Genomic DNA, 13,560 nt, shown 5'->3' on the forward strand with positions numbered 1-13,560 from the left:
CTCCCAAACTCATATCTGTAGACTGAACCTTTGCTAAACTCAAAATATCTGCCAGATACCTGCATCTGAGCCATGTCACACACTAGTACAGAAAAGATGCTTACTGAGTACCTGGTAAGCCTAAGCAAGAGAGATACAGTGCTAACACAAGAGACACAGGGCTGGCAAGGTGGGCCGGACATCGCAGTGCCTGCAGGACAGGATGGGCATTACAGTGCTGGCAAGGTGGACCGGGCATCGCAGTGCCTGCAGGACAGGATCGCATTGCAGGGCTGGCAAGGTGGGCCGGGCATCGCAGTGTCTGCAGGACAGGATCGCATTGCAGGGCTGGCAAGGTGGGCTGGGCATTGCAGTGATGGACAAGGTGGGCAGGGCACTGACTCTTGACCCCCTCAGAAATTCAGCTGTTGGTATGGAGGAAAGCTAGGAATGAAAGGAGATTTGGCTGGGAAGAGAAGTGGCCAGTTCTGGGCATATCTTGTCTGGTCCCAGGAACAGCGAGGCAAGCTTTCTTATGCAACTTTGAAGGGTAGTGTCTGAAGGACAAGACTGAAGAAGTGAGATAAAATGGGGGCCTTCTGGACTTTATCTTAAGAACCACAAGGAACCACTGGATCATTTCACACCAAGAAACACACGATGGGTCACAGTGTGGACTGGGTGGGGCATCAGGGAAATGATGAGGCCTATGTTGCAAGGTGATTGGCCCACAGGATTCCTTTGTATTCTTAGACTTCATAAGTTATGTTTTCATGTATTTTGGGCACATACCAAGCATTTGCAATCATCTTTTAATTTTTTTTAAGATTTATTTTAAGAATGAGTGTTCTATCTGCATGTACAACTTTATGCCAGAAGAGGGCATCAGATCCAACTAGAGATGGTTGTGAGTCTCTATGTGGGTGCTGGGACTTGAACTCAGGACCTCTAGAAGAGCAGCCAGTGCTCTTAACCGCTGGGCCATCTCTCCAAGCCATGGTCATCTTTAAAATAAGAGAGATGGTCTGAATTTAGAAATGATCACGTATCCGACGGCAGAATAGTTTACATAAGCAGAAAGAGTGGTAGCCTGGGTAGGCACAATCACCATGAAGCCAATGAGAAGGTGGTTCTAGAGATACTTGGGAGGCAGAGTTAGCAGGAAGGAGTGTGAACCTATGAAGAGGAGGGTCTAAAAAGGACTCGGGGAGATCCAGATTATTAACTGTGTGGATGGTGGCCATCCATCAAACTAGACATCACTAGGAAACAGAACTACAAGGTCACAGAGATCAAACTTCTGTCCTTATAACATTAGACATAAGTTGGCCATGCAACCAACATCGCTCCTAGGTGCAGACCAGGAAATAAAACCAAATGTCTACACATGTTCATGCCAGTTCCCTGTTAGGCTGCTCATGGCAAAATGTGGATAGCTCCAACTGCTTGTGCTCTCTCTTGAGCAGGAGCAAAAGAAAGAGTTGGCACAGCACAAAGGAACAAGGGGCTGTGATGTGGGATGCCCTTCTGTGTGCTGTGAATATGTTTTATTACTTAATTGGTTAATAAAGAAGCTGATTTGGCCAATAGCCAGGCAGAATAGTGAAGTGGCATTTCATTTGTATTTTAATAAATACAAATTTGCCTGGAGATCAAAAAGTAAAACAGCCCCAGTGGTCAGCCTTTCAGACCAGGCAGTGGTAACACACAACTTTAATCCAGTAGCCTCATTAGTTGTCCTAGAAACTGGGCAGTGCACGCCTTTAATCCTAGCCCTAGAAAGAATTATAAAATGGGAGGAGACAGCTGTCAGTCTCAGTCTCATTCTGAGATTCCTGGAGGCAGGATCACCATTTTCAGATTGAGGTTGAGGTAAAAACTAGTGGCTGACTGCTTTGCTTTTTGGATCTTCAGGCTGAGCCCCAATTTTTCTCTCTCTCAGTTTTTATTAATGGTGCTTCAGAATAAAGCCAAGTGCGAAATCAAAGCAAAGATAAAGGGAAAAAGAAGGTAAAATCTGGGAAACACCAGCAGCTACTAGAGAAGCAAGATGTGAAGTAACAAACCACGAGCCTTGTGGTAAAATACAGAATAATAAAAATGGGTTAATTTAAGTTGTAAGAGCTAGTTAATAATAAGCCTGAGCTAATAGGCCAAACAGTTTGTAAATAATGTTACATCTTGGGGTGGTTGTTCAGGAACTGGCAGGCAGGAGAAAAACTTCCAGTTACAGTGTTGAGCCCTGCAACCTCAGAGCACCACACAAGATGAAAGAAGTCGAACACATGAAGGACCTGTCTGGTGGCCCCTCTGCTGCTGCCAGGGAAGGTCCAGAAAAAACAAGCCTACAAAGGCTGAAAGAGGAGCTGTGGTCATCCACAGCTGGGGACTATCAGTTGATGGTGAGTTACAGGAAAAGGTCTGTCAGGTAATAGGAATGGTCTAAAGTTGGGTTGTTGCAACGATAGCTTCTTCCTCCCTCCCTTGTTTCCTCTCCTTCTTCCTTCCTTCCTTCCTTCCTTTCTTCCTTCCTTCCTTCCTTCCTTCTTTCTTCTTTGTTTTGTTTTTCGAGACAGTTTCTCTGTGCATACCCAGATGTCCTGAAACTCACTCTGTAGATCATGCTGGCCTTGAACTCAAAAAGATCTGCCTGCCTCTGCCTCCCAAGTGCTTGGATTAAAGCCACATGACCCCCACACCTGGCAAAATGATAGTCTCTTAACTCATCAAATTATTAAAGACTATCCACTCATACACATAAAATGAGGTAGTTTTCTGATAAATATTGTAGTTCAACAGTAGAACTGTTAAAACTAATTTGGGTCAAGATGGATCAGGGAGTAAAGGTATTCGCTACCAAGCTTGGCTACCTGAGTTCAATTCCCAAGACAGTGATAGAGAGTTGACTTCCACAAGTTGTCCTCTGACCTTCACATGTGCACTACATTATGTACACACCTGCTAGATAAATAAACGTGTAACACTTAAAAAACAGGTCAGTTTCAGCATGTTGCATTTGAGGTGTGTTTGAGGCATTCTAAAGGTGTGAACAGGGCCTATGCTCCCAACAGCTGAGAAAGTGCCCAAGAGAAAAATGGCTGTAAGCAAAGCCAAAAGAATGAGAGGTGCTAAAGAGAGAAGAAAAGAGAAAGAAGAGAGTCAAGGCTGAGCCTGGCTTTTAAGGAATTGGAAAGGAAAGTTTATAGAGAAAGCTAAGGGTCAGTCAGAGAGACAATAAGATAAACCAGCAGAAAAACTGATTCGGGCCAAAGGAAGGGTAGGGGAGAAAGTAGGGGAGAGGGGGGAGGGAGAGAGAAAGGGGTAGGGAGGAAGGGTCACCAAGAGTCAGGCAGCAGAGGAATCTGGTGGGCCCTGCGGATCCTGATAAGATTGGACATAGCCCCAGGGACATGACCACACAGGGATGGGATGGTGGGCAGAGGACAGGGAAGGGATGGATGAGCCTGAAGAACAATGAGGGGTGGAGATGAAAAGGCACTGAGTTCAAATCTACATAGCTGGAAAGAAATGGCCAGAACTAGTGCGTTCTAGTGGTGGCTGCTTAAGACCCTCAAAGGTCTGGCGGCTGCTTGTCTTTCCAATCACGCTCCTCACCTTGGAACCACTGTGCAAAATGTAAATGGTCCCCTGCTGTCGCCTCAGCACCATGGACGCCGCCAAGCAAGTGGTTAACTTTGGGCCCCGGCCTGCCAAGCTGCCACACTCGGTGTTGTTAGAGATACAGAAGCAGCTACTAGACTACAAAGGGCTTGGCATCAGTGTGCTTGAAATGAATCACAGGTCATCAGATTTTGCCAAGATTATTAACAACACAGAAAATCTTGTGAGGGAATTACTAGATGTTCCCAACAACTACAAGGTGATCTTTGTACAAGGAGGTAGGACTGGCCAGTTCAGCGCCGTCCCCTTAAATCTGATTGGCCTGAAAGCCGGAAGGTGTGCCGACTATGTGGTGACAGGAACTTGGTCAGCTAAGGCCGCAGAAGAAGCCAAGAAGTTTGGGACTGTGAATGTCGTCCACCCAAAACTCGGAAGTTACACAAAAATTCCAGACCCAAGCACCTGGAACCTCAACCCGGACGCTTCCTACGTGTACTTCTGTGCAAAGGAGACTGTGCACGGGGTGGAGTTCGACTTCATACCTGACGTCAAGGGAGCCGTGCTGGTCTGTGACATGTCCTCAAACTTCTTATCCAGGCCAGTGGACGTTTCCAAGTTTGGTGTGATTTTTGCTGGTGCTCAAAAGAATGTTGGCTCTGCTGGGGTGACGGTGGTGATCGCCCGTGATGACCTGCTGGGGTTCGCCCTCAGAGAGTGTCCTTCAGTCCTTGAATACAAAGTGCAGGCTGGCAACAACTCTTTGTATAACACACCTCCGTGTTTCAGCATCTACGTCGTGGGCATGGTCCTGGAATGGATCAAGAACAATGGTGGAGCCGCAGCCATGGAGAAGCTCAGCTCCATCAAATCCCAAATGATTTATGAGATAATTGATAATTCTCAAGGATTTTACGTATGTCCAGTGGAGCGCCAGAATAGAAGCAGGATGAATATTCCATTTCGCATTGGCAATGCCAAAGGAGACGAAGCTTTAGAGAAGCGATTTCTTGATAAGGCGGTGGAACTCAACATGATCTCTTTGAAGGGGCACAGGTCAGTGGGAGGCATTCGTGCCTCTCTGTATAATGCTGTCACCATTGAAGATGTTGAGAAGCTGGCTGCCTTCATGAAGAACTTCTTGGAGATGCATCAGCTATGAGCATGACTAGCTCCACGCTGTCTGTGAGCACCATGCGGCGTTCAGAGTAACTTCAGATTGGCTACAGTAACTTAACAGATGTGGTTTTCCCCCAATACATGCTTAACACGGACTCTTCTTCAAAGAGTAACACCTAACCATCCAGGGCTCTGAAGAGCTGATGGGATTCTCAGCTGATGGCCACCTTCATTTTGACTTGACCTGGAGGCACTTTCAAAGCTTTCCTGTTGCTTTTCTTTTCTTTTCTTTTTTTTTCTTTTTTTTTGGTTTTTTGAGACAGGGTTTCTCTGCAGCTTTTTTAGAGCCTGTCCTGGAACTAGCTCTTGTAGACCAGGCTGGCCTCGAACTCACAGAGATCCGCCTGCCTCTGCCTCCCGAGTGCTGGGATTAAAGGCGTGCGCCACCACCGCCCTGCTTCCTGTTGCTTTTCTAACAAATCCAGCCTGGCATCTCTGCTGCTTCGTTCCCTAGGCGGATCGCAGTCCTAGCCTCGGACTTTGTTCTGCCGAATTGATTAGTTATTTTTGGGTTCACAGGAGCATACCCCAAGGAGGTTGGAGTGCATTTGCTGGATCTGACAGCAGTGAGTTTGCTGGGTTCTGCAGCTCTTGGTTAAAGTCAACAGTGACCATTTGAATCTGTATACCGCTATTCTCATAACAAGATAAAAGTGACATACGCTATGAGTGCTTATATAGTGGGTATGATTTTAATACCGTACGATTTACATCTATGCCTTTATATTTCTAATGAGACAGTTCTGCCGATGCTTTTAGTGTTTGTTCAGTCCATGACTGTCCCCTGCTGTGGGCAGTTGCACCCTCTTACCGACTCCCTTCTAAAGCCGCTTTCTAAGAAATATCTAGAAATATCTACGATTCACTTTTCTTATCCTGGCCACAAGTAGAAAAAAAATGGTTGCTTGTTTGCTTTCCGGTTAGGCTGTTAAACAAAACTCCGTTACCCTACCATCCCCGTGAATTGTGTTCACATGGCTGTTTTGTAGTTTGACCAGGGCAATAGCATACATGCCAGATCTTTGCTGAGGTCTTTCCCCATTGTTCATATTGTTTTCTGTTTTCTGTTGACTATGTGAAGAACATTAAAGTCCTGAAGTATCTAAAAAAAAAATGTAAATGGTCCAGCAGACAGTGCTGTTTGCAGTTCTCCAGACACGACATTCTCTTCCACACTCCCCTCTATTTTCTCCCGCAGCTTCCTTTATGTGGAGTGTTCCCAAAACAAGCCTCCCCTCTACCCCACATGTTTCTGGGCACCTGCTCAGTGTTCATAGTCACCCTTCCTCCTTTGTCTACACAGTTCAATGCAGATCAAGGATGGGTTCTTTCCAAGATTTTCCTGCTTGCCAAACCCACACATCGATGATCTGCTTCCTTCCTGACAGCCCATTGCACCGTAGACTTCCCACGGTGGACGTGTATGGTTGACTTTGGCACTGTCTTCTTGTAAGGCCTGGTCTTTTCATTCACAGCAGTAGACTCATGGTGTCTTAGTTAAGGTTTCTATTGCTGTAAAGAGACACCATGATCACAGAAATGCTGAGAAAGGAAAACTCTTAGTTTGGGCTAGTTTATAGTTCATATATTTAGTCTATTATCGCCAAGGTGAGAAGCATGGCCTCGTGCAGGACGACATAGTACGGGGGAGGCAGTTAAGAGTTCTGTCCTGCCGTCTCAGTGGGTGAACGCGTCCCTCACGGTCCTGACTTTCTTTCTCATGATCTCTCTCCTTCTGCTCCTCATCAGAACTTTGGGAGCTCAGTCCGGTGCTCCAATGTGGGGCTCTGTCTCTATCTCCATCCATCGCCAGGTGAAGGTTAAGGCTCACATGGACGGGCTCTGTGTGAGCCTTGTCAGTTTGGTTGCTCACCTTCCTGGACCTGGAGGGAGTTGGGAGGACCTTGGACTTAACATAGAGTAGAGAACCCTGATGGCTCTTTGGCCTGGAGAGGGAGGGAGTGGGGGTATGGGTGGAGGGGAGGGGAGGGAAGGGGGGAGGAGGAGGGGAGGAGATGGCAATTTTTAATAAAAAATAAATAAACTGGGAAAAAAAGAGTTCTGCATCTGGATCAACAGGCAGCAGGAAGAGTGAGCCACTAGGCCTGACTTGAGATTCTGAAGCCTCAAAGCTTATTCACAGTGACACACTTCCTCCAGCAAGACCATACCTCCTAATTCTCATTCAAACCACCACATTCCACTCTGTGGCCCCCACAGGCTTATAACCATATCATAATGCAAAACGCATTTAGTTCAAATTCAAAAGTCCCCCTCGTCTCTCACAGCCTCGACAGTGTTTTAAAACCCCCAGTCCCAAGTCTCTGATACTCATGGCAATCTCTAACCTATAACTCTGTAAAATCAAAATGACAGAAAGGAAACCACACACTTCCAGCATAGAATGGTATAGGATATACATTGCCATTCCAAAGGGGAGGAAAGGGAACATAGTGAGGAAAATCTGGATGAACGCAAGACTGAAAAACATCTTGGAAAACTCCAAACAGGGCATCTCCATGTCTGATGTCAAAGCACTCGTGAGAGCTCCAGCTCCTTTCAGCTTTGTTGACTGCCACACATTTCTTTCTCTTGGGCTGGTTCCACGCCCTGTTAGCAGCTTTCCTTGGCAGGGATCCCACAGCTCTGGCATCTCCAGCATCTTGGGATCTCCAAGGCAATCCAGGCTCGACTACCACAAAGTAGCCTCTCTAGGCCTCCATGAAGGGACACCCCTGACACATGCCTGATCTCAGCAGCTTTTCTTAGTCACAGAAGGAGGTTCCATAACTCTGTCCTGTATCCTTGACTCTAAAGCCAGAATCATGTGGCTGAAGCTGCCAAGTTCTGCCGTTTGCTGAGGCTGGAACATGTCCCCCTTGTTCAAATATATTTTGATTATATATCTGCATAAGAAAATAGCCACACAGCAGAGTCAATGCTACATTGTTTGTAAACGTTCTCTGCCAAAGCTGTTAATATATTACTCTTTAATTTGGCGTTAGGCAGGTTTTTTGTTTTAACATGGACAGAAAGCAACCATTCTTCACCAAAATATCACAGGAACTATCTCCAAGTAACATACTAAAATTCTTTTCCTCTGAAACCTCTTGAGCTAGGCCCTCACAGTTCAAATCATCTTCAACACCACCGTCTTCCACGCTCCTGCTAATATTATTCCATACTTAAAGCATTCCACAGCTTTCCTAACCCAAAGTCCCAAAGTCCACATTCCTCCAAACAAAAACACGATTCAGCCTTTTACAGAAATACCCAAGTCCCGCATACCAACTTCTGTCTTAGGGCTTCTATTACTGTGAAGAGACACCATGACCATGGCAACTCTTATGATTGTGGCTGGCTTACAGTCCAGAGGTTTAGTGGTGCAGGAGAATTGGATGTTTGGCCCCAGGATCTTCCTCTCTTTCTTCCTCATTCTTTTATTGAATCTAAATCCCTTATAACTTACACTCACCCATTATTCTTATCTGTGTTAGCCACAGGGTTCGGTATCTTTTTCAGCGGAGCAAATCACATCCAGCTTCTTCATTGGTCTGGGCAGGACTGGGAGGAATGGGCTTCCTCCTTCCTAGAATTCTACTGTTCTCATTGCCCCACCTCTACTTCCTGTCTGGTTGACCTGCCTCTACTTCCTGCCTGGCCAATGAGTGTTTATTTAAAACATGATTGACAGAATACAGACAATTCTCCCACACCACTTCTCCCTTTTTTTAACATAGAAAATATCCATAGTCCATTTTTTGGGAATGTGGGGCATAGTATTCCAGGCTACTTCCAGTTGGTTAAAGGCACTGATAATCTTATGGGAACCTAAAGAATTGATCAGGTCCTGACTGGAGTATCCTGTGAGGCTTGATCATCTCAGGCAGCATCTTGAACCTGTGCTGGATGTAGCACTTTGTCATCTGGGCCATATTTTCCTACCGGAGATTTCTCAGGTAGTCTTCTTTGACCAAACCTGATTTTTCATAACTCAGAATGAATCTACAGCCTCTCATTTCCTGTGGAAACAAAAGCAAAATCTCTTCTCCAAAGTAGCATACCTTCTGACTTCAATTTTGAAGTCAAGGTATTTTCAAAATATCTATCTTGAATTAATTCAACAGCATTTATAATCAAATACCTTTTAGCAGCTGTTGCTCCTTCCTCAGCATTCAAACAATTCAAAGAGGCCCTGACTGTGGCCATAGTGTTGGGCTCTACAATAGTGAAGGTAGCTGAGATGTTCTTAGAGGTCATGCATGGCCCATAATGGTTTTTTCCATATCTGAGACCTAATTGCTCAGTGTTTCCAAAACACTGTCTTAGTGATTTTTCCTGCTGCTGAGATTTTTCCTGTTTCTCGACAGAAACAGCTCAAGAGAGGGAAGGCTGGTTCAGTCCACAGCTCCAGGGCACAGTCCATCAGAGTGGGCGAGCACTGACAGCAGGGGCTTGAGGCAGCTTTGTAGCCAGGAAGCAAAGAGCAATGACATCTACCGATCAATCTATCATCATCTATCTACCTACCTACCTATCATCTGTCTATCTCTATCTATCATGCATCGATTATCAGGTTGCACCCCCCCCAGGAGTACCATGACCACAATGCTCTTCTTCACTTTAGAAGACTCTGTGACCATCCCGCCCCATGTCTCAAGGTTGTAACAGACTTTGTGGATCACCAGCTCCCAAATTATGACAAAGAGACTTATCATTAGTTATGAATGCTCGGCCTTACCGTATGATTATCCCACTAGCTCTTATAACTTAACCTGTTTCTCTTCACCTATGTCTTGCCTTTAGGGATTTTTACCTTTCATTCTGTGTGTTCTACTCCATGGCTGGCTGGCTAGCAGCTGCCTGGATGTCTGGCCCCAGGCATCTTCCTCTCTTTCTTCCTCATTCTTTAACTTAGTGAATCTAAATCCCTCCTCCTACCTATTCTCTCTGCTCACCAGCCCTGCCTATCCCTCTACTGTTGTTTGTCCCAGCCACCCAGAACCTAAATAACCACACAGAAACTATATTAATTAAGTCGCTGCTTAGCCCATGAGCTCTAACTTCTTATTGGCTAACTTTAACATCTTAATTTAACCCATTTCCATTAATCTGTGTATTGCCACATGGCTGTGGCTTACAGGGTAAAGTTCCGTCTGGCTCCAGTGGAGCCCCTTTGCTTCTCTTCACTCTGCCTTCTTTCTCCCAGCATTCAGTTTAGTTTTCCCCACCTACCTATATTCTGCCCTGCGCAGGCCTAAGACAGTTTCTTTGTTAACAAATGGTATTCACAGCATACAGAGGGGAATCCCAAATCACTCTACTGCCTAGCTATTTGCTGTTCATCTTTTTATTGGAACAATTGGGTGCCTAAGACAGGCAAGGTAAAATAGCAACACATCTTTACATGATTAAGCAAATGCAGCGTAAACAAATGTAACACACCTTTGTCTAGTTAAACAAATGTAACAAACAAATCAACACACCTTTACATAGTAAAATATTCCACAACATAAACAAATGTAACACACCTTTATATAGTAAAATAATATTCCACAACATAAGGTCAGATCTCTGGGGATGTTGGTAGGACCTCCAGAAATGCTGTGGTGTATTTACCAAAGAATATTGTCCAAGCATGAGTTAAAGCCAGCAGAGTCTTTATTAGTCATTCAGCGACCAGGGTGAGCTTTGAAGCACAAAAACCGTGTCTTAGGTTCACAGACTTCGGTTAACAAGAGCAGTCAGTCAGAGGTGGAACTACAGAAGCCAAAAAAGCAAGCTTGGTACATTTAGAGTTTTCCAGAACTATGGATTTTGATGGATTAGGTCTTTGTTTCATTTTGGCCAGTGTTGTTATCTACAAGCCAAGTTTTATGGCCTGAATGGTACTTCCATTATGGAGTTTGTTGTGCAAGGGTCTGGGGACCTGCTACAATGCTGAGACATTTCACTTTTACAAAGATCGCAAGACATGTAACGTGATTGCCCTGACTGTGAGTGGAAGCTAGCCTTGTTATTTTTCAATTTTAAACAACACCTGCTACATTTCCGCATCAATATCAATAGGAAAAACACATGTGGAAGTCCTTTGACACTGGGGACTTGTGAGAGAAGCAGCGTAGTTGGTAAAGTGCCTGAGGAAGGATCTCACACCTGCACCCACACTCTCATGCGCAAACACTTACACACACACACACACACACACACACACAGAGTTCCTTAGCACCATGTGTAGTGGTATACAACTGTGACCCCAGCACTTAGGAAGCTGAGGCAATAGAATCACAAATCCAAGGTCAGCCTGGGTTGCAAAGAAATACCTTGTCTCAAAAAACCAGATCACACACAAAAATAATAAATAGATAGATAACTTTCTTTGTTAATCTTTAGGTATGTAAAGAGGTTTGGAGACTCAAGTGTTTGAGAACTGCTAAGGACTGATTGTTCCTAATGTTTTGTATCCTTTCTCTTTGATGCATTCTGTATGACAATTCTTTATTCTCACTCAGTCCTGGAAGCCAGAGCACTGGCTGTTTTCCTGCTTTCACGGTGCGGTAGCTACAGGTTCTCTGGTGATGCGATTTTGGTTTGGGGTTTTAATGTGTCTTCTGAACGACAGTGTTGGACATTCACTGACTTGAGCCACAGATTAGCCACCCCTGCTGCAAACGTGGACTTCTGCTGTCCTCGGCCTGCCATCCCCACACCCTCTGTTGGTGTTTTCTCTATTAAACTACAGCCCTCTCCCTTCTCCCCACTTGCTCTCTCTCTCACCTCTTTCTCTTTGGTCTCTCTCCCTTTCTCTTTCTTTTCTCTTTCCTTTCTTGTTTTTCTGGGGTTTCTTCGCCCCATCTTCCTTTTGTATCAGCATAATGATATTTTAAAACAACCCTTTCTTGTTCCCTATAATTTCTCTATGAAGTACCTTTTTAAAATATAACTTTCTACAGCCAAGTCAATGATTCCACTGTTAATCAGATGAGACTAAGACATCGGTCTTATTTTCTCCCCGTAGAGAAGAAAAAGGAATCCTGTCTGTCATGTGTCTTGGTAACATAGGGCTTTTCTAATGACAGTCGCCAGCCTGGCAGTCCTGACAACTGAATGCAGCTCCTGCTTACATTTCAGCCTTTCTATTTTGGTTTACTGCGCCCTCGGCTCCTGCTCTCCGCTGTTCTCAAACTGTATTGTCTTCCGGAAGCAACCCTCACAGCTGTGGCCTCTGTTGACAAATTGTTTCATCTCCTCTGGGCCTAAATTATTTTCTCTGAAGTGAAAAGTCACTGGATATTTCCAGAGACTCTTGGGGTCATCATTTGGTTTCTCGGAACTCTGAGTGGTTCCAGTCTCTCCCACCCTCCGCCCGCAGCCCGTCTCAGAGGACTCACTCTTGATACTCCCTGCAACTTCCCTACAACTCCCTGCAACTTCCCTGCAGCTCTCCTGTAACTCCCAGAGTCCAGGATCAGCTTTGTACTGGGGTGACTTTCATTGCTTGGATAGTTGGTTTTACATAGAAGAATTTAACAATGGCAAATCTTAAATTCTTTAATAAAATCTTGCTGCAGATATACAAAGGTGGTTATTTCTGTCTTGTCATGATAATCAGTTCTTTATGTCTGGGTGTCTCCCCTCTCGATCCTTCTCTTGGATCATTTTTACCTTGGGCCAGGATGTTCTATGCTAGTTTTGCTTCACACATAGAACCTTAGGACCTTAGGACCACAGTCCTGAAATCCCATCTGTTTAAGAGGCTGAGGCAGGAGGATCACAAGTCTGAAGCCACGGAGCAGGTTCAAGGCCAGCCTGGGCAATTTACAGAGACCCAGTCTCAAAGCAGAGGTAAAAAGAAAGTTGGCACTGTGGCTTACAGGGGAGCAGGTTGGCCATAGCCAGGGATAGTCTGGGTCTTCTGGGCTAGCCTCCTTTTCCCAGCATCCCTAGCCTCCTCTTCCCAGCATCCTCTTGTGCCCCTTGTACCTCCTTAGCATTTGCATAACCCAGTTTAACAACCTGCTGTCTTTCTTCCTGTCTTGGCACCCACTGCCCCCTCTTTATTCTCTGTTAAAGTAATAAGGGTACGTTCCGTTGCACTTGCCTAAGAGTCTTGAACTGAGCTTGGGTTTCCCGCCATCTGGGTCTGGCTCAGTTGCAACTTCCCTTTGATGTTGTAATGCCTTTTCATTGAACTCAAGTGTGGCGTTTATATGGCTTGTTTGCTTTAATTTTTTTTCTCCTAAGACATGCACATTTTTTTTCTTGAGCTTATTTTGCTGTTTTGTGCTGTTGCTTTTAATTGCTTCTGACTAGGGGTTGGGGCTGAGGGTGAGATTTGGCTTGAGTTTGCCTCTGTTTGGTATTACTCACACACGCCCCCCCCCCCCAAAGTCCCACATTCTTAGGAACTCTTAGGTACATGTCTGTCTGTCTGTCTCTCTCTTTCTCTGGCTCTCTCTCTCTCTCTCTCTGGCTCTCCCTCCCTCTCTCCTCTCTTTCTCTCTCCCTCTCCCTCTCTCTCTCTCCCTCTCTCTCTCCCTCCCTCCCTCCCTCTCTCTCTCCCTCTCTCTCTCCCTCCCTCTCTCTCTCCCTCCCTCCCTTCCTCCCTCCCTTCCTCCCTCCCTCTCCTCACCTCTCTCATCTCTCGTCTCCTCTCTCTCTCGTCTCTCTACTCTCTCTCTCTCTCTCCTCTCTCTCTCTCTCTCTCTCTCTCGCTCTCTCTCTCCCCTCTCTCTCTCTCTCTCTCTCTCTCTCTCTCTCTCTCTCTCTCTCTCTCTCTCTGGC

The 13,560-nt window shown here is 45.5% G+C and overlaps 2 protein-coding genes across 4 annotated transcripts in view; one reads left to right on the plus strand and one right to left on the minus strand.

Annotated features, from left to right (window-relative positions):
* Positions 1-8,361, minus strand: part of Lamb3 (laminin subunit beta 3) — a 103,105-nt gene extending 94,744 nt beyond the window's left edge. For 2 of the 3 annotated variants that reach the window (XM_038348634.1, XM_038348633.1), the window contains exon 1: positions 8,252-8,361. The gene's annotated coding sequence lies outside the window, so the exon portion shown is untranslated. The remainder of the gene's footprint in view (positions 1-8,251) is intronic. The other variant, XM_038348637.1, reaches the window with a different exon arrangement.
* LOC119827218 (phosphoserine aminotransferase-like) lies at positions 3,610-4,997 on the plus strand. Its single transcript, XM_038348638.1, has one exon. The coding sequence runs from the start codon at positions 3,620-3,622 to the stop codon at positions 4,757-4,759; it is 1,140 nt and encodes a 379-aa protein (XP_038204566.1). The 5' UTR covers positions 3,610-3,619; the 3' UTR covers positions 4,760-4,997.
* Positions 8,362-13,560: the final 5,199 nt, after the last annotated feature.

Source organism: Arvicola amphibius, chromosome 12, assembly GCF_903992535.2.
Source record: "Arvicola amphibius chromosome 12, mArvAmp1.2, whole genome shotgun sequence".
Lineage (NCBI taxonomy): Eukaryota > Metazoa > Chordata > Mammalia > Rodentia > Cricetidae > Arvicola > Arvicola amphibius.

Bases quoted from the DNA above. Each gene is read 5' to 3' on its own strand.
- LOC119827218 (XM_038348638.1), top strand. From the start codon at position 3,620: ATGGTCCCCTGCTGTCGCCTCAGCACCATGGACGCCGCCAAGCAAGTG.